At 36.7% G+C, this 24,837-nt stretch overlaps 3 protein-coding genes across 4 annotated transcripts in view; 1 reads left to right on the plus strand and 2 right to left on the minus strand.

Annotated features, from left to right (window-relative positions):
• l(2)dtl (lethal-(2)-denticleless) overlaps positions 1-24,837 on the plus strand; it is a 105,622-nt gene that overhangs the window by 76,349 nt on the left and 4,436 nt on the right. The window lies entirely within an intron of this gene.
• lft (lowfat) lies at positions 761-14,314 on the minus strand. Its single transcript, XM_066392285.1, has 6 exons — positions 13,959-14,314; positions 7,000-7,108; positions 4,409-4,708; positions 2,424-2,587; positions 1,182-1,430; positions 761-1,116 (listed from the first exon to the last, which is right to left on the minus strand). The coding sequence occupies exons 3-6, from the start codon at positions 4,614-4,616 to the stop codon at positions 823-825; spliced, it is 915 nt and encodes a 304-aa protein (XP_066248382.1). The 5' UTR covers positions 4,617-4,708; positions 7,000-7,108; positions 13,959-14,314; the 3' UTR covers positions 761-822.
• Positions 14,817-21,184, minus strand: LOC136410231 (protein rolling stone-like). Of its 2 annotated transcripts, none has more exons than XM_066392286.1 (5): positions 21,021-21,184; positions 17,583-17,724; positions 17,009-17,354; positions 16,332-16,515; positions 14,817-16,245 (listed from the first exon to the last, which is right to left on the minus strand). In XM_066392286.1, exons 2-5 carry the CDS (start codon positions 17,676-17,678, stop codon positions 15,999-16,001), a joined length of 873 nt encoding a protein of 290 aa, XP_066248383.1. In that variant the 5' UTR covers positions 17,679-17,724; positions 21,021-21,184; the 3' UTR covers positions 14,817-15,998. The 2 variants fall into 2 exon arrangements, with proteins under 2 accessions (XP_066248383.1, XP_066248384.1); XM_066392287.1 differs by lacking the exon at positions 21,021-21,184 and adding an exon at positions 18,388-18,475.

Raw genomic sequence — 24,837 nt, forward strand, 5'->3', positions numbered from 1 at the left:
AGTGATAACGTGAACGACTCTCATTTGTATTGTGTGTTGCATGAAACTGACATGGTGCCATCTATATGCCATTAAATCAAGTACCCCTATGTAGTTCTTGTGGCGTCATCTAGAAGTGGGCAGCTAAAGCGAGCATCGTGTGACAGAAAAAATCTGTACGCGCTCAGCAGCTAGTGCTGTGCATGGTGTTTATCTGGTTCGGGGGTGAAAGTCCTTTTAAACAGGGTGTCATCTCAGGTTCTAAAGTTGAATGTACCCCCGCGAAGGGGGTTGTTTTGATGAATCTGCATTTGACAGTAAAACATTACCCTCTCGAAAACAAAGTCGACATGTCACGGCAATTTTTTTAATATTTTGACCGTAATTCAAAATAAGCTAGGTGCAAAATTTTCAGTGGTTCTCCCTGTAGATATACGCAAAATAAAATGGTTTTAACATTTACCTTCTATCCGCCAATGAGGGATTAGGATATCAGGATAGGTAAGTTCTTTGACAATGGTCAACTTGCTTCAGTTACCAGTTTTGCTAATTTAATTATTCATGTAATTCCAAATTAAAAGCTTACCCACTTTCTGTATAATTATGTTTACTCGTTTCTTTTAAATCACTGAAACACGCCAACTGGAAATATTTCTTGCGCACATTATCCCAAAGACCAAACACATACACTCTTTTTGTGTGAACATGAAAAATCACAGATGCATGATTTTGACGGCATTACGATACCTGTGAACCTGTTTCAGCGATAAAAAACTATAAATTTAATTATTCATTATTTATTCCACATTAGGTATTATCATTGTGAGTAAATACATACACAATTCAGTTCACATTAATCTGGCTATGCGCCAAAGTTAATATGTCTTTTTTCTCTTTCGGAAAGCGCAATTCTCTGCCTGCTAATCGAGCAGATTGCAATTCGCGTTCAGCTTGATTGAGTTCTTTGAGTAGAGATCCGGGATTCTCCTGTTCTCTGGCTATCCAGTCAAGAGCCATCTGAGAGCGCATGTCGTCGTCTAGTGCCCGATTCGAATAATGCGCAACAACTTCTTGTCTGCTGCATTGACGCTCACGCATTGCTTTAAGACTACCGTTCCAGTGTAGTAATTGGAACACCTGAAGAGGGATTAAATGTTAGTGCTTGCTTGGGAAGAATTATGAAAGGATAAAAATGTTTATACCGTCATTAGCTCTTGAAATTCCAACATCGTTCGTCCTTTATTGGATTCTAGCATAAATCTAAATGCTCCAATGCCGGTGTTTGGGTTATCAGCTTCCTCAGACTCTCCCTTAAAATTACTTCTTGCCTCAGTTACTGCCTTTTCGATGAATTCATCTGATATGCGCCTTGAGGGGTGTTCATTGAATACTGAATTCATTAGGGCTATTTTTGCCGCACTTCGACGTGCCTCTGCTTTTGTGGGACAATTCTGAAATAGTTCCGTTGTGAGGCGCATAGTAATATAATATACAGAAGGTGGGGCGTCCCGAAGTCCCAACCTTATTTAGACGATAGAAACCATCGCCCCCTGTACATCCTAAAAAATGTGTATAGCAAGAGTTGATTGTTTAGAAAGCTTTTCACCTTCTCTAGCCAATCATTATACAGGGTGTCTGGAATATGGATGTAGATATTTCGAACAAAACGCCGCAAACGCTTCGTTATTGAGATACAGGGTGCTAAGTATTCAGATTAATTTTTTTTCCAGAATTGTTTCAGTTTTTGAGATATTACTGAGGTGATTAGGATAAACGAACCGATCAACCTCTATATTCTCTGTAAGTCTCAGCATCACGCAACACGAAGCTTAAGTCTCGGTATGGCATAAATTGTCTATTTAAGCCGTGCTTAGATTTGAGATTGGTTTGTGTTTTACTGAGAATATAGGGGTGAATGACCTTTATAGTGACATTATTGACAGTTTTTAAGTAATTTGTTTCATAACCTCAATTTTGATTGGTTGGTGCGCTGTCATCAGAAAAATCATTCGTCGAAGTATCGACTATAGATCCCTTCGAAAATGTTCATTTTATTTAGTTTTTTTTGTTAAAAATCTTCGCCACAAAAAGAGTGGTAAGAGGGAGCCCGACCCCAGAAACAGTACCCACTTTGTAGATTTTATCGACGATTCTTAATATTCAGATTTTCTGCAGATTTTAAACAATAATGCGCGTACAAAATCTCAAGTTAATGTCCAAAAAGCTGAAGCAATTCTGAAGTGTAATCTTAAAAACCCAAAAATTTCCCAATGTAACTTTCGTAATTTCCAACATTCCAATGGGTGTATCACCAAATAAGCCTGCATAATTTTTAAACAGTTCCTTCTTTAAAATAAAAAAAGCACCCACTGTTCGTGCACGTTTTAACTCGCCTTGTTCAGTACTGGAATTTAATTCCAGGACAGTAATAGGTAATTGCTTACCTGAAAACTACCAAAACATGAGCCACCTGGTAGTGTGACGTAGCAAACATAAGGTTGGGCGTTAGAAGGAACAGATTCATAAATGACCAAAGCCCCATTGCGTAGATCGGCACCTCTCGCCTCCTTCATCTGCCAAAATTCTTGCAGCGCCTCCACAACGTTGACTGAAATGAAATTGTACCTACATGTGTTCATTAAAAGACAAGTTTTAAAGCTACAAAGAGGCGACTCATTGTCGCACCGGTCCATTAAACAATAAACATTAAGTAATAACGAACATTCCATAAAAAATGGAATATCGGCAAAAGTTATTGTACATCGCTTAGTCGCTTCGCTGAAAAATCCTGTATATTACTGGGTATCCCACGTTGGACAGACAGTACGATAAATAAACGTGCATTAACATAAGTTAATATTGTTATAAATTATAAATATTCTGAAGGCATTCGGGACTATAAATATCCGATTGCAAGTTACTAATGGCATATAATAAAACGTAATTATTAACCGTTTGCTGTTTTAATGTTACAGTTACACATCATTAATTGACCAGAAAGACGTGGCAACATATCACTTCTGCAATTCGGTATAACCGGCCACATAGCCAGACAGCAAAAACCCGAAACTCAGAATAAATTTTACTTTAAACTCTTGACTCGATCCATTATTTGTTCAAGACGAACCTTTGTACAGATAATGAATGCTACTTTTTGTACAACTTTGACGACATCAACACTGATTTTCCCACGGCTTTGGCCTCTAGTTATCGCTAACATTTTTCTCATGGTAAAAATATTAGGACTAAATTAGGAAGGGGGGAGATTTTAATGTAAATTTAAAAAACAGTTTCTATACAGGGCGTCCCAAAAACATACCGACAAACTGTGAGTGGTGATGGGGGACGTCAATACAAACTTTTTTCTTTAATAAACATTTGCCCGCAAACGAGCCGTTAGAGCTGTAGAGCAAGTAAAATATTTTAAGTCATATCAAATAACTAAATTAATTCTTGATTTAATTGATGATGAACATTTTTCGTTTCAACTACATTTATTGTTGGGGAGCTGTGGTCTCTACAAAACACCGGCAACAATTTGTGATAAACATGTGGGCTGGCATTGTTGGAGAGAATCTAATAGTTCCCTTGATGCCAGCTCGTTTGAACGCACACATTTGTCTCCATTTTCTGCAAAATGTTTTGCCTCAATTGTTAGTCCTTTAGACATTAGAACTAACGTGGGTCAATATGACGGGGCACCTCCACATTTTGGTTTAAACGTGCGTCAGTACAGCGATTCCCCAACCGATGGATTGGAAGAGGAGGTCTTGTAGCTTGGCCCGCGCGTTCTCCCGATCTCAACCCCTTGGACTTTTTCCTTTGGGGTTATCTCAAATTTCCAGTCTACGACACGCCTGTTCGCAATGAAGAAGATCTCTTAGCAAGAATAATAGCCAGTTGTACACATTTAAAAGCTCTTCCTAAAATATTCCATAGCATCCGCGAGTCAATGAACCGACGGTGCAATCTTTGTGTTGAAGCAAATGGTCAACATTTCGAACAATTATTGTAAGCTGTCGTTTATGTATCAATAAACAAAGTTCAATAAGAACGAAAAGTGATTATAATTACTAAAGCTATATTGCCTTTTTTCTGCCCAAACGACTCATTTGCGGGCGTATGTTTATTAAAGAAAAAAGCTTGTATTGACGTCCCCCATTTAAGTTTGTCAGTGTGTTTTTAGAACCCTGTATAGCGGTTCGTTCATTAGCAAGTTTGTCCAAAAAAAGAGTACAGGACGTCCCAGAAATGATAATACAAACGAATGTTGGATGTTGGAGGGTAAAAAATAGAGCAAGACGGCTAAAACTCCTGGCAGATTTCCACCGAATCCGCAAGTTGATTTGCCGATTTAATTTCTCGAATACAATTGCCGCACGAAACTTGAGAATAGCAAAGAAGCGATTCTAATTAGAAAATTTCTCACCTCTATATCCGACATCATCGTATAACTGCAGCATCGGTGCAGTGGTAGAACATGCCCATTGTTCATCCGGATAAACCATCATTCCAGTATGACCCTGCGCAGAACTGGTGGAATTGGTCTGCGAGGCGCCTTGTCCTTCATCAGCCTGCTCACCGGTCTCATAAATGCGCCGCGAGACTAAATCGCGGCTTATGCATGTACTGCGCATCAACAAATAACGGGAAGGGCTTGATCAGCCCTCAGCGAGACACACATCGTCTGAGGGGAATTTGAGGTACAGGATCGTGTTCGGATAATTATCTGAAACGAGGGTCAGGATAAACAACAACTTTCACCGCACATTTCTTTGTGGTCTCGACAAGTCACCCTTAACTTGCCGGATCCTCGAGAATACCTCGGGACAATTTTGGACATCGAACGGGACGCTTAACGGCGAGGGCAGCATTCGAATGCATTGATTGTAAATATGGGATTTGGGTGTGAGGAGGAAGTATCACGGATACAGAATACGAATTTCCAGGTTCTGCTTCAATACCTGAAGCCGACTTCTTGGGGGCTTCTGAAACGAACCTTCGTCCTTTCAATTCTAATGCCAAGTTTACGTTGATTCAGGTTCGGCAGCGGTAGGTGCTTTCACCGTATCATGGGCACATTATTCTTTTGCGCTTTCCAACTCCAATCCTTTTACCTGGTTAGTAAGGCGGGCTAGGGCGCCCCAGAAAACAATTTTGGTGGTCCTTCCTCGGTGGTCGAACCAGGTCCGATATTCTGCGTTTGAAAAACTATCGCTTAAACAATCTCAAACATTTCCACCGGATAAACACATGTTGATCTTTCCTGTCAGTAAACCACACCCACGGTGGCAGAACCTTTTCCTGGTAACTGGTCCTATTGTCAGGTCAATGTTCCTTCGACGCTACACGCTCCATCACGGGCGCACTAGACACCTTATTATCATCCGTGTCTCAGCAAACTTTAAAGAAGTACAGTGTTACATTACAAGAAATGGTGGGAGTTTTGTGCGACCTTTCAATAAGGTCCCTTCGTTTGTAGCGTGGCCAAAATTACAGAATTTTGAACATCGAAGCGTGAAGGAGGAAATGGCATTCGGGAGTAAATTGCCGCGTCAACTTAAAGATAACAATTTTTTGAAAAGATACATGAAACGTGTGTTTAATGAGTCACTACCAGTGGCGACATGCGAATTCTACTGGAATTCCCATCCTGTCCTGAAATGTCTAGAGTTCTGTAACCGCTAGAAACGTTGTCGTTTCTATAGGGTGTTTCCAAAAATGTGGGCAATATCTCGGATATGAAAAGTACTCGTGAAAAGATTGTACTTACGCTTATAAGTTGATTTCCAATAACTTACCCCTACGGAAATGCAGCCCTTCAAAATTTGATGGCGAAAATGGTATTTTTTAAATAACTCTTCTTCCAGTTGATGAAATTTATTAAATTTTGGGTCACTTGTGTATCATACCAAGGTTAATAAGATAGGATCTAACATTTCTTTCTACATCTTCAGGGGGATGGAGGGGAGGCTACCCCCAACTTCTCTACCCCTTAACTTTTAAGATCTTGGGTTTTTTTAACCGTAACGTGGTTTATTAGATTTCTAACGCATCTAAGAAAAAAAAAGGTACTCTTGGTTGATGCACGTCAACTGAACAGTTTTCCTGAAAAACAGCATTTTGTAAAAGGATGTATTTTACAAACAAAATTACAAAAAAATTAAGAAACAAATATGAATATTCATAATGATTCAACATGAGTGCCATTAACTCTCACACATGCAAGCAAGACCATACATTAAATGCATATCGGCATATTCACTAAATGTGTAATCCATTTTCAATAAACAATGATTTTTAAATTTCAAGTTTACCACCACAAGAAATATCTCTCTGAAGTACAAACTCAAACTAATTTATTTTTCACAGTTTTGACACAAAAATGTTGTTTATTTTGATATTTAGGTGATAGAGATAAAAATGTACGCAAAATTCCATTATTTTCGTAAAATACATCCTTTTACAAAATGCTGTTTTTCAGGAAAAAGGTTCAGTTTACGTGCATCAATCAAAAGTACCTTTTTTTTTCTTAGATACGCCAGAAATCTAATAAACCACGTTACGGTTAAAAAAGCCCAAGATCTTAAAAGTTTAGGGGTAGAAAAGTTGGGGGTAGCCTCCCCTCCACCCCCCTGAAGATGTAGAAAGAAATGTTAGATCCTATCTTATTAACCTTGGTATGATACACAAGTGACCCAAAATTCATTAAATTTCATCAACTGAAAGAAAAGTTATTTAGAAAATATGATTTTCGCCATCAAATTGTAAAGGGCTGCATGTCCGTAGGGGTAAGTTTTTGGAAATCACCTTATAAGCGTAAGTACAATTTTTTCGCCAGTACTTTTCATATCCGAGATATTGCCCACATTTTTGGAAACACCCTGTAGATCTCGAACTTACACTCAAGGCAGTAACTCCAGCGGCGTTAGATATAGATGACTATGATTTTCATCTGGGAACCGCTTTAATTCTGTTTTTCTTTTAATGTCGTTTTTACTCTTTGTCCATAACACGTACCTGCTGATTGACAATCAGAAATTAGCATAATCCTTCAGCTGTGCGTTAGAGATTCATGATGTGCTGGGCGTCGACCAATCAGGAAACAGCCAGTTCCATAACATGCCACCTGTAAAAGTATACAAATATCGTTAAAGTTTGTCAAAAAATACATTTTCATTACATCACTGGGCATAGGGCAAAGCTAAAACTTAAATTCAAAGAAAAATTGCCTGATCAACCGATACACCCTACGACGAGTGGTCCTGCAGCTTCGAGGGACATAAATTTGAGATTTTTTGGTAGTCCCGTACCACCCGGCAGCCACAAGACCGGGTCGGGTCGAGGGTTTTTCTGAAGATTTTTCTCGAGATAAAAAAAAAATAGGGAGCAAATAATCAAACGAGATATACAGGGGAGGAGCAGTTTCATTCAGAACTCGCACGTACGTTAAGAAAAACTGATGCGGGCATGACCTAAAAACAACTATCAACTGAGATGTTATATCGTATTCATTTTCTAACGTTAACATGGTAATAAATCTTTCCGAATTTATGTTTATATAAGGTGTTTCTGAATAGATGGTATAAATTTTAATGGGCGAATCCTGAGCTAAATTTAAGACGAAAAGTTCGTATAAAGACATGTCCAAAAATGCTTTGTCTTCGACTTACAGGGTGTTAAAAACACTTTTTTTAAAAATTATTTGTTTATTTTTTATCGAAATTTGCTGAAAATTTGTACATATCATACGCCGAGTGTTTCCTAGAAACAGACATTTTCGGACTTTGATTTCATATGCGGGGTGATGCGAATTGATGGGTCTTGAGCCCTCACTTATCACATATTTTTTTCTGTTAATATTTTGATTCTTTTAGGCAAATTTCTGAAATGCGAATTGAGTTTTCTCACTTTTCAGTCTCTTGCAAAATTTCGCTTAAATCGATGACTTAGGTAATATTCGCGATAATAAGTAACTGCTTCCTGCAGATGCAATTATTAACATCGATGTTAATCAACCAAGCTTAAACGAGAGCTTAACTTTATTTAATATGATAGTGTTTCAATTTTATAGCAGCTGCTGAAAGTGACTCCCACCTACTAATGTAAAAAAATATACGTGACAAATGAGACCTCGAGATCCATCAATCCACATCACCTCGTAGATGAAATCGATATCCGAAAGTTTCCGATTGTAGGAGACACTCGGTGTACGATATGTACAAATTTTCAGCAAGTTTCGATAAAAAAATGAATACGTAATTAAAGAAAAAGAAAAAAAAGTGTTTTTAACACCCTGTAGATCGAAGACGAAGTATTTTTTGACATGTCTTTATATGAACTTTTCGTCTTAAAAAGTACCTCCCATTAAGATAGTCAAAATGCCCTTTGACCTAAATTGAAAACCTAACTGAATGGGCATACAGGGTGTTTCTTAAGTGCGGTCCGTAAGTTCAGGGCACAATTTGTCAAGGTATTTAAAGAAAAAAATGTTCCTATAAACATGTGGCCGGAAATGCTTAGATTCCAAGATAAAGAGTGTTGAAAATAAAAAAATATATATATTACTATTTGAAATAAATTTTGGACAGCCAATGTTCAGGAATAGTTATTTTACGTTGGTAAAGAGCTGCATTTTTAGTATAAAGTACATTATTGTCTGCCGCCCGTGGCTTAGCGAAGCATGAGTCAGTCCACGTTTTCGTCATAAAATGGGGAATGCCAATGGATTTTTAACACTTTTATTATTTTCGGACTCGCCTAACACTTTACAACAAAAAAGCCAAAAAAGCCTTATTTTTCTGCCTGATAAGAACTTATTCTTAGAAACAAAACGTTTCTTTAATTCGGTTGCAACAAAAATAAGGGATAAGTATGACACGCATTTTTTGTTGTCTTAGTTACTTGTTCGATACTGAGATTGTTGGCATTTTGCTAGTTATAAGTTGTGAATCAAAATTGTGGATTAGATAATACAATTCGAAAATGAATAACTTTACTAACGCCGAAATGACTCAGATGCATCGACTGACTCACGCATAACTACTCCACTGGAGGTGGATAAAAATTGACTTTACGCTAAAAATGCAGATCTTTACCAGTGTACAATAACTGTTCCTGTATAGTGGCTGTTCCAAATTTATTTCAAATAATAATTTATATTTTTTTATTTTCAACACCCTGTATTTTAGAATCTAAGCGTCCCCGATCACATGTTCTTAGACACTTTTTTCTTTAAATACTATAAGAAATTGTGTTTTCAAATTACGGACTGTACTTAGGAAACATCCGGTATAAGTACATAAGTTATAACCCTCTGATGCTAATCAGTTGTGTAAAATACCCGTATCCCCACCCCCAAGACCAGAAAAACCTTTAAACCGCTATCTTCTCAATTATAATTTTTAACTTGAAAACTGGTTTTTCGAAAAATCTGAAAAAAAATCACACATATACAGGGTGTCCCGAAAATCAATGTCAAAAATGGTATCACGAGATTACTTGGGTCAAAACATTAAGATTTAGGTCAAAAGTTACATATATATAGGAAACCCTCGCGCATTCGCCACATTTTTTTTTGTTTCTTTTTTTCTGTCAATTCTAACCTAAAAACGATTTTGAAAATTTCAAAATGGAATAACTTTTTTTCAGAATGGACTGCAAGTCAAGTTTTTTCTTTTAACGATGGGTGTTTTAATGGCAAATCTAAGTGTATATAAAATGTGTCACTTTTTAGGCTGCGTCGTATTGAAAAATGCAAAAAATTTAATTTTTTGGCATTTTTTCAATACCGAATCGAGCACTTTTCAGTTTCTATTATTTAAATAGATACTATCGGATTATAAAAAATGCATTAAATGTCCAAAAAAGCCTAAATGCTTAATTTGGTATTGAAAAAATTTCAAAAAATTTAGTTTTTTGCATTTTTCAATATGGCGCAGCCTAAAAAGTGACACATTTTATATACACTTAAATTTTCCACAAAAATGTCCATCGTTAGAAGAAAAAACTGGACCTGCAGCCCGTTCCGAAAAAAAGTTTATTCATTTTGAAATTAAAAAAATTGTTTTTGGGTTAGAATTAGCAGGAAAAAACGAAAAAAATGTGACGAATGCGCGAGGATTTTCTATATATGCGTAATTTTGTTCATATTTTTCGAAAAACCAACTTTGAAGTTAAAAATTATAATTGAGAAGATGGCGGTTTAAGGGTTTTTTTGGTCTTGGGGGTGGGGATAAGGGTATTTTCCACAACTGGCCGGCATGAGAGGGTTATAACTTGTGTACTTACATGCCCATTCAGTTATGTGTTCAATTTCGATCAAAGGGACATCTTGACCATCTTAACGGGGGGTTTGCTCTTTATCTCTGCATTCGCCCGTTAAAATTTCGTCCATCTATCCAGAAACGCCCCGTAGACGTTTTTTGCTGCGGTCGTCTCTCTGTAAATAAGTTAGCTATTTAAAATATTTCAGGCTCGCTGTAAAGAACGAGTCATATAAAGAAAGTTGTTCGACCCGATAGATTAGTCAGTTATGTGTCATCACAAAAGGCACGAAAGACCAAATGGAAATTATGAAATGTGGAGAAATTTATTAGCCTGGCCGGCCGGCCATATGTCGCGACCATTAAAGCCGGTTAATGCCGGTAAATGTTTATTTAAAAACGTCCATCAACTAACGAAATTAAAATTTGCACGGAGATTCGAAGCGGATACGTCACGGCGAAGCTTAGCTGCTCCGAAATAGAAAAATAACGTTAGCGGAAATCGGATTACATACGGCAACGCAGCGCGGGGATTAGGTGTCAGTGGCACGGATTCATCATCGGTAGCAGTCACCGACCTCGATGATCACGGAGAGTGAATTTGTGACCATTCCCCGGGTCGTTACCAAAATATGCAAATCTTAATTGATGCACATTATTCACGATCACTGTTGTTCTCGCAGTTCACACGAACGTTCACAAAAAAATCCAATTCAAAAACTGCCTCGATCGGGCCAGCTGACGAAATTAATTATCTCCGATGACAAAAACCCTCCGGTCTACTATCTGGTGCGTTGTTAAGGACGGTTCGTAGACTGTGGGAGATGCAAAAGGACAATCTACGTTCCTTGAAGATATCGCTCCTCATTTTAACTGAGACACATAAATTATACGTCAAATTCAAATGGCCGATATCGTGATTTTATCGTGACCGGGCTGCCATTGGAGTGACCACGGTGGTTGAGTGCGGCAATAATCGTCCCGCTCTTTGACTATTAGTACGTTAAAAGCCGTCAGGAGGACTTCCTCAATAAATTTATCACTCAAAGATTTTTGCGCGCCCGCCTGGCCTGTGATACGTCCAATCGGAATGAAATATGAATTGGCACTAATAGAATCTAGCTCCAATAGAATATATTCCATTCGCTCGCTCCCATATCGTTTTTAACTCGCGAAGAGTAATACTGCTTATTAAACAACATAGGCATTAAGGGTCTGCAATCTATTCGAACGCATGCAGGACGTTATTTAATGCGCTGATAAACTCATAAGTGGGCACTCCTTGTCCTTAATGAATTTTGAGGCAAAAAGTGCCGTCAGGCCACAGAGGAGAGTATAACATGTGTGGTATAGTTGAGGCATGAAGATGTTAGTGGGTAACACAACAGTTCTTATACTTGATTTGACACAGTGTCGGCAGGCGGTGTTTATGCTGAGGGGCCCCCGCCGCACATGTGTCGACACCGACCTTCACCCATTAAATGTAGCGCTACGAGCTTGGCCCTGCAGTTAGATTCTAGGCATTTTTCGTTTGATTCATTACTAGCGAACGGCAAGCAAGTTTTATCAATTAAACGCTAGTACATGTTAAATGATGGCATCTAAATATACAGGGTGGACCGTCGAAAACTTTCCACTCGACTTTGTGAGCGTTTGCTGGAGAAGATTGAATTTTCGATTTAAGGGGGACCCATTCTCTTCATATCGTCATGAAAGTAAATGTCCCCGTCTGGCAGGGGCGACAGTGACCTTGAAAATTTTTAATGAAAAGGGGTGTCGAGCGGCACCTTGTTTAAAAACGCTCTAAATCCTCTTTTCGCCAATTTTTCGTAATTTGGATTAGCAGTTTTCGAGAAAGTGCGTCATCGAAAATTAAATTTCTTACCACTTTTAGTCCAGTAAATGTTGAAAATGACCACTGCCAACCTTCACACAATAACACGGGACCTGTTCAAAGCGTTGTCGGACATTCTGAAGTACTTCAGGTGATATTTGGCGGCATCCGCCTATAATCCGCCGACGTAAGTCTTCTAAGGAATTTTGCCGTGTGAAATAAATGAAATAATAAATTAAAAAAATGATAAAAAATAAAAGAATGCCCGACAATGCTTTGAACTGGTCTCGTATTATTGTGTGAAGGTTGGCGGTGGCCATTTTCAACATTTACTGAACTAAAGGTGGTAAGAAATTTAATTTTTGATGACGTACTTTCTCGGAAACTGCTAATCCAAACTACAAAAAATTGATGTTGTTGAACAGCTTTTTAAATTAAAGCTTTTTAAAACAAGGCGCCGCTCGACACCCCTTTCCATTAAAAATTTTCAAGGTCATTGACGCCCCTGCCAGACGGGGACATTTACTTTCATAACAATATGAAGGGAATGGGTTCCCCTTGAATCTAAAATTGACGACTCCCCACGTTTCTCAATTTTCTTCAGCAAACGCTCACAAAATCAAGTGGACAGTTTTCCGTAGCCCACCCTGTACCTTAACTGTATGAAGTATAACGTAAAAATGGGGCTTTAAAAATCCTTAACCTGCAAGCCGAACTTTTCCTGAACTTTAAGTTGAATACGACTATAAATTATCCCACTTTGTAATGGTTGGATTTGCAACCGTATAACGTAGTTATTACTTAGTAAATACTAACAAAATTACCATATCTGATAGCTCTATGACCAGGAAGGAATTAGTTATGTTTTTACCATGTAAAATACAACCACTTTGACGTACTTGATAGGTTTTGCGATAATAAAGGAATGTTTTAAGTTTTTAAATTGTGACTTTGATTTGCTCACCATTTCAGCGCTTCTTGAATATTATCCCCTCGAAGGTCCTGTCTAACCCTAAGGCCAGTAGCGCATGGCTTCAAAGCTTCAAATATTTCTATGCTTTATAATCTTTCTACTGATAATAAATTAAGAGTTTATTATTGTTGACCAGCGGTGGTCAATCGCATCATTTATTTTATACGTTTCTGGTATAATATGCGTTCGATGAAAGCCATTAGCAAGTTGTAATAGAGATATTATTGTCCTTGTTATTTCTATCGTTATTTTTGTGGAAGTACAGCCCTGGCCACGCAAATAGCACACTTTGTATTTTAGTTTATTTTTCTTTAATTAAATTTAGTTCATTTTATAACGTTATGTTAAAATTACGAAATAAATTTTCATTTTTTTCAACAATATTAAGACTAAAAACAAATAATGAGAAAATGTATTTTATTTTTTTCCTAATACAACCACTTTATCCCAAGTAAATAAAGCGTGCTATTTATGGGACCAGGACTGTTTGTATGTTCCTGCAAAAAATTATAAAGAAAAATTAAATTTGAATGTAAAATATTAAATGGCAAGAAGTTCTTAATACTAACAATTTTAAGGCCAAGTACGAAGTTTCATTAGATGACCGATTTGTGCTGCGACCTTCTGCGTGCATTAGCACGATTGGTGAGAAATAAGAATAAACTCCTCAAGGATAATTTATTAATATATGCCGCCTACCAGCAAGGCTTTAGCACAATTTTTTAAAGCGCTCTTTGTCTCATGATTTTCAGAGATCAAGTTAAATTAAAATTTCGGTACCTACATACCTAGGTATGCAGTGGAAATATCTCTGCTGCTGTACCTACCTCATTGTAATAATTAGAAATATTTTCAATTGAATAATTAAATTAAGAACAGTAGGAGCAAAAGCTAAGTAGGTACTTACCAGGTATCACAAAACGTCACAATCTAAAAATCAACAATAAACACAAACAAAACCTTAAAAGCCGGTCAATAAAATATTAAATTTCAGTTTTTAAATCTGGGAAAAGTTCGAATTTAATTTCCGAAATAAGACCTCTCGACACTGAGATAGATGCAGGTAAGTTGAGTGTAACAAAGACCAAGAGGTTGCAGTGTTAGAAATTGGTAACGTGTGAAGAAACGATCTGCAGAGCACACCGCGGTATGCACTTCGCGCAACGTCTATCACATAACTGTGATTGCAGACTACCTACTGCTTTGGTACTGCGGTACTGCTTTCGTGTCCTGCTGCATGATCTGCACTCTTTGTGACGCAAGGTCGAATGTAACAGCAAATTTTCGACTTTCTTTTTTCGACTTACGTCGCCTGGTCTGGCACTTTTGTTCGAGGCATCAAGGGTAATGTAAAATATAATTTGATAACGGGAGATGAAAACATACATTAACCCCTCAATAAGTCAAATTCTTGCTAATTAGTAAAGCAACCTTTTAGCCTCTTGTGATTTGCGTGGATGAGTAACCGATACCATAATTTTTTCACTGGCGAGAAGTATGTAGTACCACGTCTTGTGTTTATGTGTTTATTGGGTGACCCAGCACCGTCTACTTACAGCTACATACGCATAAATGAGGGTGACTCACCGATATCTTTCCCCCCCCCGTTAGCTAAGTGATTTTTCGCACAAGACTTAGATATCGTACGTAAATGATATTTCCCACCTAACGATAGAACCGGATTTTTAAATTTAATAAACATATTTTCTAAAAACGTCCCTTTAATTGCCATCATATTTTATATTATGAATCAATAAATATAAAATAGTGAATAACATGTTTTTATTACAATAATTTCTAATAATTGTGACGAATGATAATCAAGAAAATATCGCACAGTGAATGACTAGGCTACTTTAATTAATAACTTCTCATTAAATATTTCCGAAAATGAGAACGAAATTTGAATACAGGAGACACATTTGGATAGGACCATCCTTGTACTTATCATACACCCACCCATTCTTCTTGTCTGGTAAAGAAAAACAGTAACTTTTCTTTGAAATCGTTTGGGACTTCAAATGCCCTTGTTACTAATCTGAAAGTGTTTGTATTTCCTTATTTTCGGAGATATTCACTTAAGCTAGAAATTTTCATAACGTGTTTCGAAGTTTCAGTAATTGAGTTGACGTAGATCCCCACAGACATCGTTCCTTTTCACCAGTTTTGCCTAAGCGAATAAATCTGTCACGAGTAAGGACGAGCAACGTATTTATCCGCACACTTTTCGTTCTTTGCGTTCAGTTTACTGCGCGTTTTGAATGTGTAGTTCACAATTACGTTAGCAGCGTCGGCGGTAGCGGCTGAAAAATCGCGGAACCCGAAAAAAACGATCAAAATAGGCTAAAGAAAGGATATTTAAACAAAGACAAAAATAATGTCGAAAATAAATCTAAATGAAGTCATAAATAAAAAGTAACATCATAAGTGAGGCTTATAATCGTCTTCAGATCTCGAACGTGATTTCCTAGGGACTTCTTTGAATTATTTTCTGAAGCAACTCCCAAAGAAAATCAACTCTTTTTCTAGGCCTTACTCTTTTTATCCTGATAAGAATGGTCCACCGATCCAACCATCCACAGGCACGGATTGCTTCTGGAGAGTTCTACGAATTCAATTATGAATTATTTGCTGTTGTGTCTTAAATGCATTATTTCGATCGAAACAAGTCAGTGCGTTCACAGTCACAGACGCTTTGCCAGTGCCGTCCGTACTCGAAAAAGTACGTTGTTCTTACCTGCGTGCAACTAGCAGGCGAACTGACTTGCACCAATGCACTCGAGGCAGACAGCAAAAATCAAGCGTCGGCAGTGGGCTGCCAAGAACGACGTTCTTCGGACCGTCCATCTGCACACCCAAATAGGTAAAATCGTTGAAAAAGAACGATCTCTGTGAGAGTCTACGCCAAATGACAACTTTGTCTAGAATTTTACCAGAACTTATACTTCTAAACATAATCGTTTTCAAAAGCTTCGTCTTGGTTGCTTCTAGGACTTTCGTTTTGTTCCTTCTCCGACAGAGGCGAATCAACTTTAGGACAGATGAAATGCGTGTATAATCTCACCCTCAACTTGTAAAGCAAGAATGTGAACAAATGAAGAACGATCATGAGGACCATGACTCCGGCACAAACTCCTGTGGTCCTTCCTGGTTGATCCCATTTGAGAATCGGGTAGATATATCTTGAACCGGTCCTACGACGGAAAGAGTAATTAAATTGTAAAATTAAGGTTCAGGCTAGATTTATTGTATTGGTTCTTTCGGTTAAATTGTTACGTACTTGGTGGTTCCTCCGGCAACGTAAAACGTTATGGAAAATATTGTGTAACATAAGGCTAGAAGGAGGGGATAAATGAAATGAAATATCTTCACAGGATGGCACACGACGCATAGATCTAATAACACCACAATCGAATTAAGTCCGTGTACTATGAAATTCATGGCAGTGAAGTTGGCACTTTCGGCTAAAAGTAAGACGGAAATCATTGACACCTTATTCAGAGTGAGGGATGGTTATCGGCAAACCTAATCTAACACACTACGCGGCCCAATCTTTAATTAAACCAAACACATGAAATTAGTCAAAACTTCCAACAAGCCATCCGGTTTTAATAAGATAAAGTTAATCTAAAACTTTATTGACTCCTCTAGAACCAGTGTCGTACAGCGACAGTTAACAAAACGTTGCTCATATACTATGAATCAAAGATAAAAGGCCTCAGAGCACGACATCCTAAATTAAAAAAGATGCTGTGAGCTATAGTACACATTTATTATAAAACCGGTTAACTTAGCAGTAAAGTATATTATTACAATTTAACCAACCAACCAACCAACCACTTGAGCTATGGATTTTCTGAATGACTGATTTACCTTTTTTGCATGCAATTTAGCATTGTGGATCACCAGAGTATGTTAGGATTTAGGTTTGTTTAATTGATATTGGACAGTTCGTACCTTTAAATATTAAGCTCCAGTAGATAATACTTATGGTAAATGCAACAGGAGACGCTATGACGTTGGTTATCCAATAGGCTCGACAAAGCTTTAATGCTTTTTCCTTGAAAGAATTTTTGCTTGCTAATCTGTCTCCTAGCAACGATCCTACCACCATAAGACTAGATAACAGTGATTGTATCAGGCAGAATGTAAATCCCCAGTTAGTTAGGTATATTGGCCATCTTGGCTTTCCAGCGGGAGGTTCTTTTAAGTAAGTGAAGATCCAGGAAACAAAGAAAATGATGAAAATGCTGACTCTGTAGGAAGCATATACGATAGAGGGGCTTGTTCTGTCATATTGCCACTAAAAAGTAGATACACAGTATAATGGAATACTAATATTATGCATCAGTGTTCCATGTAAACATTTTAAAGGGTCAGTCGAGAAAAACCGAAGTACTAGGAGATTACTAGTTGGCGACGAACACTGTAATTGTAACCGTTTCGAAGATCTGAATAATGGGGATCTTCTAAACCGTAGGAGATAGATGGTCAGTTAAATTAAATATGCTCAACTTAATGCTCATCTTACCTGAGAAATAATAAAATCAGTTGTTGGTTCATGTTTGAGATTAAACGGTTTTAGAGTTAAACGTAGCTTGCAAGATTGTGTCAATATAGTTCTCATTTTCCTTGGTGTATCAGTTCACGTCCATTGAATTTGGGAAAAGTTCCTGCGGTAAAATACCGAAAATGAAGAACATAGCATTTATTTATTTTTCAGATTATCATTGCTACCAAAAGAATGGAAACATTAAGCGTTAAAGCCTTTCGTTACTCGACAATTAGCCTCTTTCATGATTGAAACCACAACCGTATATGTGACTAATAAAAACCTTGCAATATATATACAACAACCAGAAATGAAGATGTCACCAGATGGAAAATGCACTAACCGATTATATAAGCTACTTCACTCTTGAAACATCTTTAATGGTACCAAGACCAAGGTAATTGAACAATAGCCATTGGTACCACCACCGGTAAGAACGACACTTGCTGCTTCAACTGCCTACCAGAGGTGCATAGCTACGTTATGGGTTCCGCACGTTATGGGTATTTACAAGAAATTGAAAACATACCCACAGATAGAAAGTTGAATAACTAGCCGATTAGGTAATGCAGAATTTATGTAATTAATGGGGAAATGTTAGCAAGGATCAATTTGCTTTTTAATTTGTTTGTACTCGTCGAGAATTACTTTATTACAAGTGAGATTTTTCACCTGGCGTACTCTAGAATTCATTAATAAACGATGGAAACAACGAAACAGAGAGGATTTTAACGTTAAACGGATTTGCTTACAATTCCATTACAATTTCCATTACCATACCTACTTCGTATTCATTGCACATACTTCTGCGTAAACGCTTAAAATTCCAAGCTTGAACTATTTCTCCCAGAAAATAAATCTTCTATTGATTTTCTCCTCATTTTCATTAAGGCAAACAGAGTGTCCCTTATTACAACGAACGAATTCTCCATATGCCAACTCTTACTTTAAACAGATTTGTATTGTGGGCGTAAAATTGAAATTTTAGCTCGAGTAACGGTACTTCAACTAGAAAACGTGCGATAGGTAAGTACTTCGCAAAAACGAAACCTACCAGCAATATAAAATCTTAGTTACTAATAAAAAGACGCATATTTAGACCATAAAATTAAACCATTAATATTCCTTGACTTTCATGTGGGACGACCGTGTACTAATGAGTCTGAAGAAGTCAAGATTAGCTTCAGAGAAAAAAGGAGCGAATGAGGTTGTTGAATCATATGAAGGCGTAAACCTAATCTAATTACAACACGTTGCCTTATTTCATATATGTAGAAGTATTACCCTTTCTTATACGTCAGGAGTCTTAAGTTATTCAATTTTAATAGCCCTCATATTCAGAAATGAGTAAAACCTTCCTTATCGGTAATGGTAACATTAAAGCTAGTACGCTTGCATACTTGATGAAGGGTTATTACTAAAAAACATATATCTTAGATCAATTCGTCTGTTCTATGCTGTGTAATAGCAAAACACAAATACTTTTATTTGAATTGGATTATTTTCTGCTGGCATAACATTAATTATGAGGCATCCTGTTTAGTTCAAGATGCCTCAGTTTTTGCCATGAATTATGTATAGCAAAAGCAGTACTTTACTAAGAAAACTAAATTAATTAGTCCGCTTGCGATGGGAACAGTAGAAAAGGCTTCGTCAGACTTCGGTCGAAGTGAATTCATTTTGAGAGATTTTTTTCAATTAGGACAATAATAGTAGAGTGGGTTAAACAATCTATTATCAATTATTGCTGACTCGTGTGTTACACAATAGATTTGTGGAGCGTTTGCATTACGATACAGGGTGGCTCATCTTCGTTTGTTTTCGATTTTTGAAAATTCGCTCCTCCGTCAAGTTCCGGCTATTACATACCTAAGTTAACCCGAAACCAAAAACGGTTCTTTAAAAATTGTTTTGCACAGAATTCAATGGCCCGGGTACTATCGTTTAATGGCACTTATTCTCCACATGAAAAACCGTAATTACGTTTAACATCTTAAAAAAGAGAAAAACTGAGAACAACAGCGGACTCTGCGCAGAAACACTCTATTCGATACTTTTTAACGCGTCGTATATACCCGCTTTCCTTAATAAAATACACCTTCCTCACGTTTATCATTATTTCCAACCAAAAGTCATTCAGTTGGGAAAAAATACTTTGAAATCCCTGAATAACGGGTCATTAAAAATGATTTACTGTTTATTTCATTCAATATTGAAGTTACGAGATAAGGTTGTTTATGTCGCTACCCATTGTAATGCATTGAGCAGTTTTTGATTTCGACACGACGCAATGCATAATAAAATTCTTTAACTGGACTTTCCTAGTTTTCGAAACACGAATATAGCGCTGAAAGTTGAAACACCTCAAGAATATCCGTCGAGTCAAAAAGCCGAAATGCGCGCCACTGGAGATTAAATAGCAAATTTATTAAATGGTCAAAAATAAGTGCCCTTAATTTCAATACTGGTTTTATGCAGCAGCGTTCGAATGTTCAAAAAGTTCTTTCAGGCATTCCTTTAACTTAAAATGCCGCTGGTTGATAACCAAACTCGTTCAATGAATTTTTTAACAACTCCTTTTTGGTCATTACGTCGATTATTATTTTATACAAGTTTTTGTAGCATCGTTACCGTTCTTCTTTTTGTCATCTTCCTGAATATGCTTTTATCCTGGGCATTCGCCTCGTTAAAATTAAAGATTTCAGATCGAATCGTTGTTGAAAACAATTTTTTTCTAGTTCAAAAACCAATGAAGAGGAAACGGTTTTTGAATTGCTTCCTTTAGATATGCGCGGAAGAAAACGAATTCCACAAAATGCAATTACCTACATATGTATCGATTAATCTGCTTTTGTACGATGAACCAAGTTCTGACTCGCCAATGAGAGATGACGATTTAAACTGAAAATCCGTCAAAAATCGCTTCTAATTAGATATTCTATTGATCAGAAGATATTATTTTGGCCTAAAAAAAAGTTGCGAGCAATTAAAAGTTGCAAACCGCAATGCCGGACGTAGAGCCGCTGCAGAAAACCAGGCGGCCCGGTTCTTGTTTCCAAAAAGAAAAGTTCTGTGAAAACGAAACATTATACATAGACGTGCTTTCGGGCTGGCACTTCTATCCTCAATTATCCGATGTTAACAATTTTTTCTCGCGTGCCATCAATGATCGGACGTAACGTTCACTATGATTCCAATACACCACGTAACCGCAGAGAATTTTTACGAACTTTACATTTAATTTAGTGTGAGCACGCACAACAGTTTGAAGATTCGAACAAGGCCAAGAAGGAAAGTACGATTTGGGACGCTACTGCACGTACCACAATAATTTCTTTTTTTCGACTTATTCGTACAGGTTCACAAGAAGCAGCTCGCAGCATTAATCAACATACTTCCAAGTAAAAATAAACTTACGAATTCTGTATTTTCAACGGGAACTTCAAAAGTTGTGATCGAAATGAGGACTTCTTTATTTATTCTCTTGTTCTGCAGTTGATTCGGCTTACCAATGTTTTATAATCGGTAGAGGGATCAACATAATCATTCTCAGTCCCTAATTGATATGCGCATCGAGTACGTTGCTCTCTTAAAGAGAATGAATACTTTATAAATTCTATCGATTGTTAGGAAGTCGGTCCTACTAACTATACAGGAAATAATATCGCAACAGGATCTTATAGGCAAATAGAATGTCTATAAAATCCACTATTTCGTGTAGGACATAATCGCTTTATATTATTCTACGTAACTTTCTACTTCTCTGCGTTCAGAAGAATACAGGGTGATTCGAAAAAGAGCTGCCAAATTTGAGGAGGTTATAGAGGACATAACGGTAAAGAATTTTTGTATGTAAACCCCTAATCGGAAATGGGCCGTTGTGGCCTTAGAGCAATTTTTGTCCAAAAACATAATGTTATCTCGTTGATACCAAAAGACTTCGATATTTCACTATTTTTAACATCGTGTGAAATAAATGCAGTTTATAAACACTTAACACGTTAACCGCCCACCGTACATTTGAATTTTTAGTCGATGGGGCGCAAAACGAAACTCTGTTTTAAAATGATTTTTTGATTGCATTACTGTCATATATATTTGACTTTTATTATAAAAATGCCAAAAATCAGTAAAAACACACTTTGAAAATGAAACCCAGCGTATGGGTTTCGGAGCCGATTTGACAGAAAAAGTGAAACCCATGGTTTGGGCTTCGTGGCGGTTAACGTGTTAACAAAGAACAAAAAAGTGTTTATTTTCAATGAAATGAATCGTTTTCAATAAAAAATAGTGAATCATCGAAGTCTTCTGATATCAACGAGATAACATTGTTTTTGGACAAAAATTGCTCCAAGGCCAAAACGGCTCATTTGCGACGAGGAGTTTATATATAAAAATTCTTTGCCGCAATAAAACCTCCTCAAGTTTAGCACCAACTTCTTGTATCACCCTGTATATGTACATAGGTATCTACATAATACCTCAAACAGATATATCATCCACGCCAATTCTCTGCCATAAAGACCAAAATACAGGTAGAAAAACTGCAGTAGTTTGTTTAAAATGGCGAAAACGGCCCCATGTCGGTTTAACTAAAGTGAGTTCTGAGAAATAAATTCAAATATTTTGTGTCTTTTTGAACCTAATTTAAACTTGTAAACTTGTAAATAAACCATGAAGAGCTCAGGCAAATTCACAATTTCAGGTCCTACACTATGCCTATGAACGAACATTCAATGATCTTTTGAAGGCGCGCATTTAAAAAATCGAAGATGAAGTATTTACGAAAGTCAGGTGGAATTTATCGATACTTTTAATTTAGTTCAAAATTATTCTAATAAGACTTCGATTTCCGCAAATTTGATTGAATCGTGGTGCGAAGAGGTGAAAGTGAATTTGTAAATGCAAATAATCACAACGTGCCAATTCAACTTTAAAGCTACCTTTAATGGCTCTATTACGTAAAATTGCTATTTTGATTAAAGAATTGTTACGGTAAAATTAATGGTGTTTATGCACTCACCCCTATTGAAAATCCGGTCGAATCGGGAAAATACCTAAACAGCTGAATATTATTCTCACCCTTTCCCAAGGCAGTTCTAATGGATACTGGATACCTGAAATAGGTTTAAGACAATACTATTACAACATGGCGTGTTTGTAATTTTTGTTCTCCTAGGACACGATTTCTGACAGTATTGGCAATGTACACATGAGAACTTAATCGAATATCGTAACGTTAACCTTTTTAACGTCCTACACGCTGCCTAGACACGGTGTCTAGCAAATTAAATTTAATTAATGATCGTTACAGTTATTAACAGCAATAGAGACGTAATACAACGTACTTCAGAACATTGGGAAAAATGGCCTCCACTTAATAATGCAGTGGTGGTTTTCAAGTAACTTTGAAATCATTATATTTCAAGGAGATAAAAGGATTCCCCACTGATTTACTTTTTATTTTACTCGTTCTGGTGATTACAGACAAATTGATGTGAACAGAATCGCATATTATGCTATGTGAGTGTGAGAACGAGATTACATTGTAACATTGGGGTGCAATGAATGACGCTGTTAAATATTACTATAGTGTATAGCGTAGCCCAAAGTGCTCTCTAAGCCTTATTGGAAGTACGTAAATCATAGATTTTAAGCACTAAATTAAGATATATGACGAATGATTTATCAAACATTTTTTTCTATTTATAGTACATTAGTTTCAATATACATTTACACCTACCACAATATTGCCGTATTAAATTTTAAATCGATCGTGCGACTGTGATAATTAGCACGGGTCAGTACCATCTATTAAGAGGTCCTTTTAACAGACTTTAAGGAAGATCAGGCGTCCTCTCCTATACGAACTTTGAGGTTGTCAACCAGCGACACTTTTTTAATAGTACCGCGTCTTTGGTGTAAGAAATCTAGACGGCACACGTATTAGTGTAAAATTATCTATCAATCAATAAATAACAGTAAAGTAGATCCAAATAGGGACTAGTGATTACAGCATTTCCTGATAGGTAGAGTAATGATAGATGGAGGAAATATGAATTCGAGGAACTATGATTACACATAAATAACATAATTTATATGTATATACTATGTACCTAAGTATTAAACATTTTTTGTGATGTTATGTGTCTCACTCTTCACATTGAAGCCGGGCTTTTCACGTCAAGATTTCTTGTACTCTTCTGGCCATACTGAACTAGAAGCTAATGGCTTATCAAAAAAAAAGAATGAAATGACTTGAAATTTTCCATACAAATACAGTCACAGCCACAATTAGTATCTATATATGTACGACACACTTAATTAGACTACAGTATAAAATTAAAGAAAACACTGATCGTTGAAACACACAGTTATAATGAATGAAGATACTTACGTTTCAAGTATTTTTAATAAACTATTGTCAGTAACGCTCTGGGCAAATTTCCGCTATCAAACGAAGTTCATATAAAACCAGATTGGTACTGCCGATATATCGTTAATCTCTGGTAGGTATGGTAAATAAATATATTCACAGGAAGTAGCACTTTGTCCTCAAAATTATAACAAAACCAAACCACGTCCAATGAAAACTTGATCGATTTATGGGGTAAATAAAAAATAGTGTAATGTAAATACAGACAATAAACACAGAAGTAAGTGCTTACATTTGCTAAAGTTAGATGGGTTTATAATTTGCAACATCTTCTAATATTAATAACTAGATTCATACAATAAATTCCCCTGATCGCGTGATCTAAACCTGTACCTGTGTTTGGGTTAACTCAGGTTAGAGGGACTAGGATTGCTTCTGTACACGTTCTTTTTCCGTTTACCTATTTTAATATGCGGTAGAGGAAAAGTAACTGCTTGGAGATTTCTGCTGTAGACCTCAAGCAAACAAAAAACCATGTGCATAGGGAATGAATACAGTAGCGGAGGCATCATCTCTTCAATAAATAAATTCACGCAATGTTGACTGCATAGAAAGAACAATTTTAGAAAACGCATTAAAAACTTTAGAACCAAAGAAGGCATCGAAGTAACTTATTCAAAAAATAATTTGCGTGAAATGAACAGAATACTTTCAGAAAATAATAAATTGGTAATGATATATCTTGGAACTTAAAGGTATTAAAAAGTATTAAGGTAGGTTTTTATTGCAAAGCCTGGTCAATAGAATAGATAGCAGCATTTATGATGCTGACAATGATGAAAATTAAAATAATCGTCC

This window comes from Euwallacea similis, chromosome 8 (genome assembly GCF_039881205.1).
Source record: "Euwallacea similis isolate ESF13 chromosome 8, ESF131.1, whole genome shotgun sequence".
Taxonomy (NCBI): Eukaryota; Metazoa; Arthropoda; class Insecta; order Coleoptera; family Curculionidae; genus Euwallacea; species Euwallacea similis.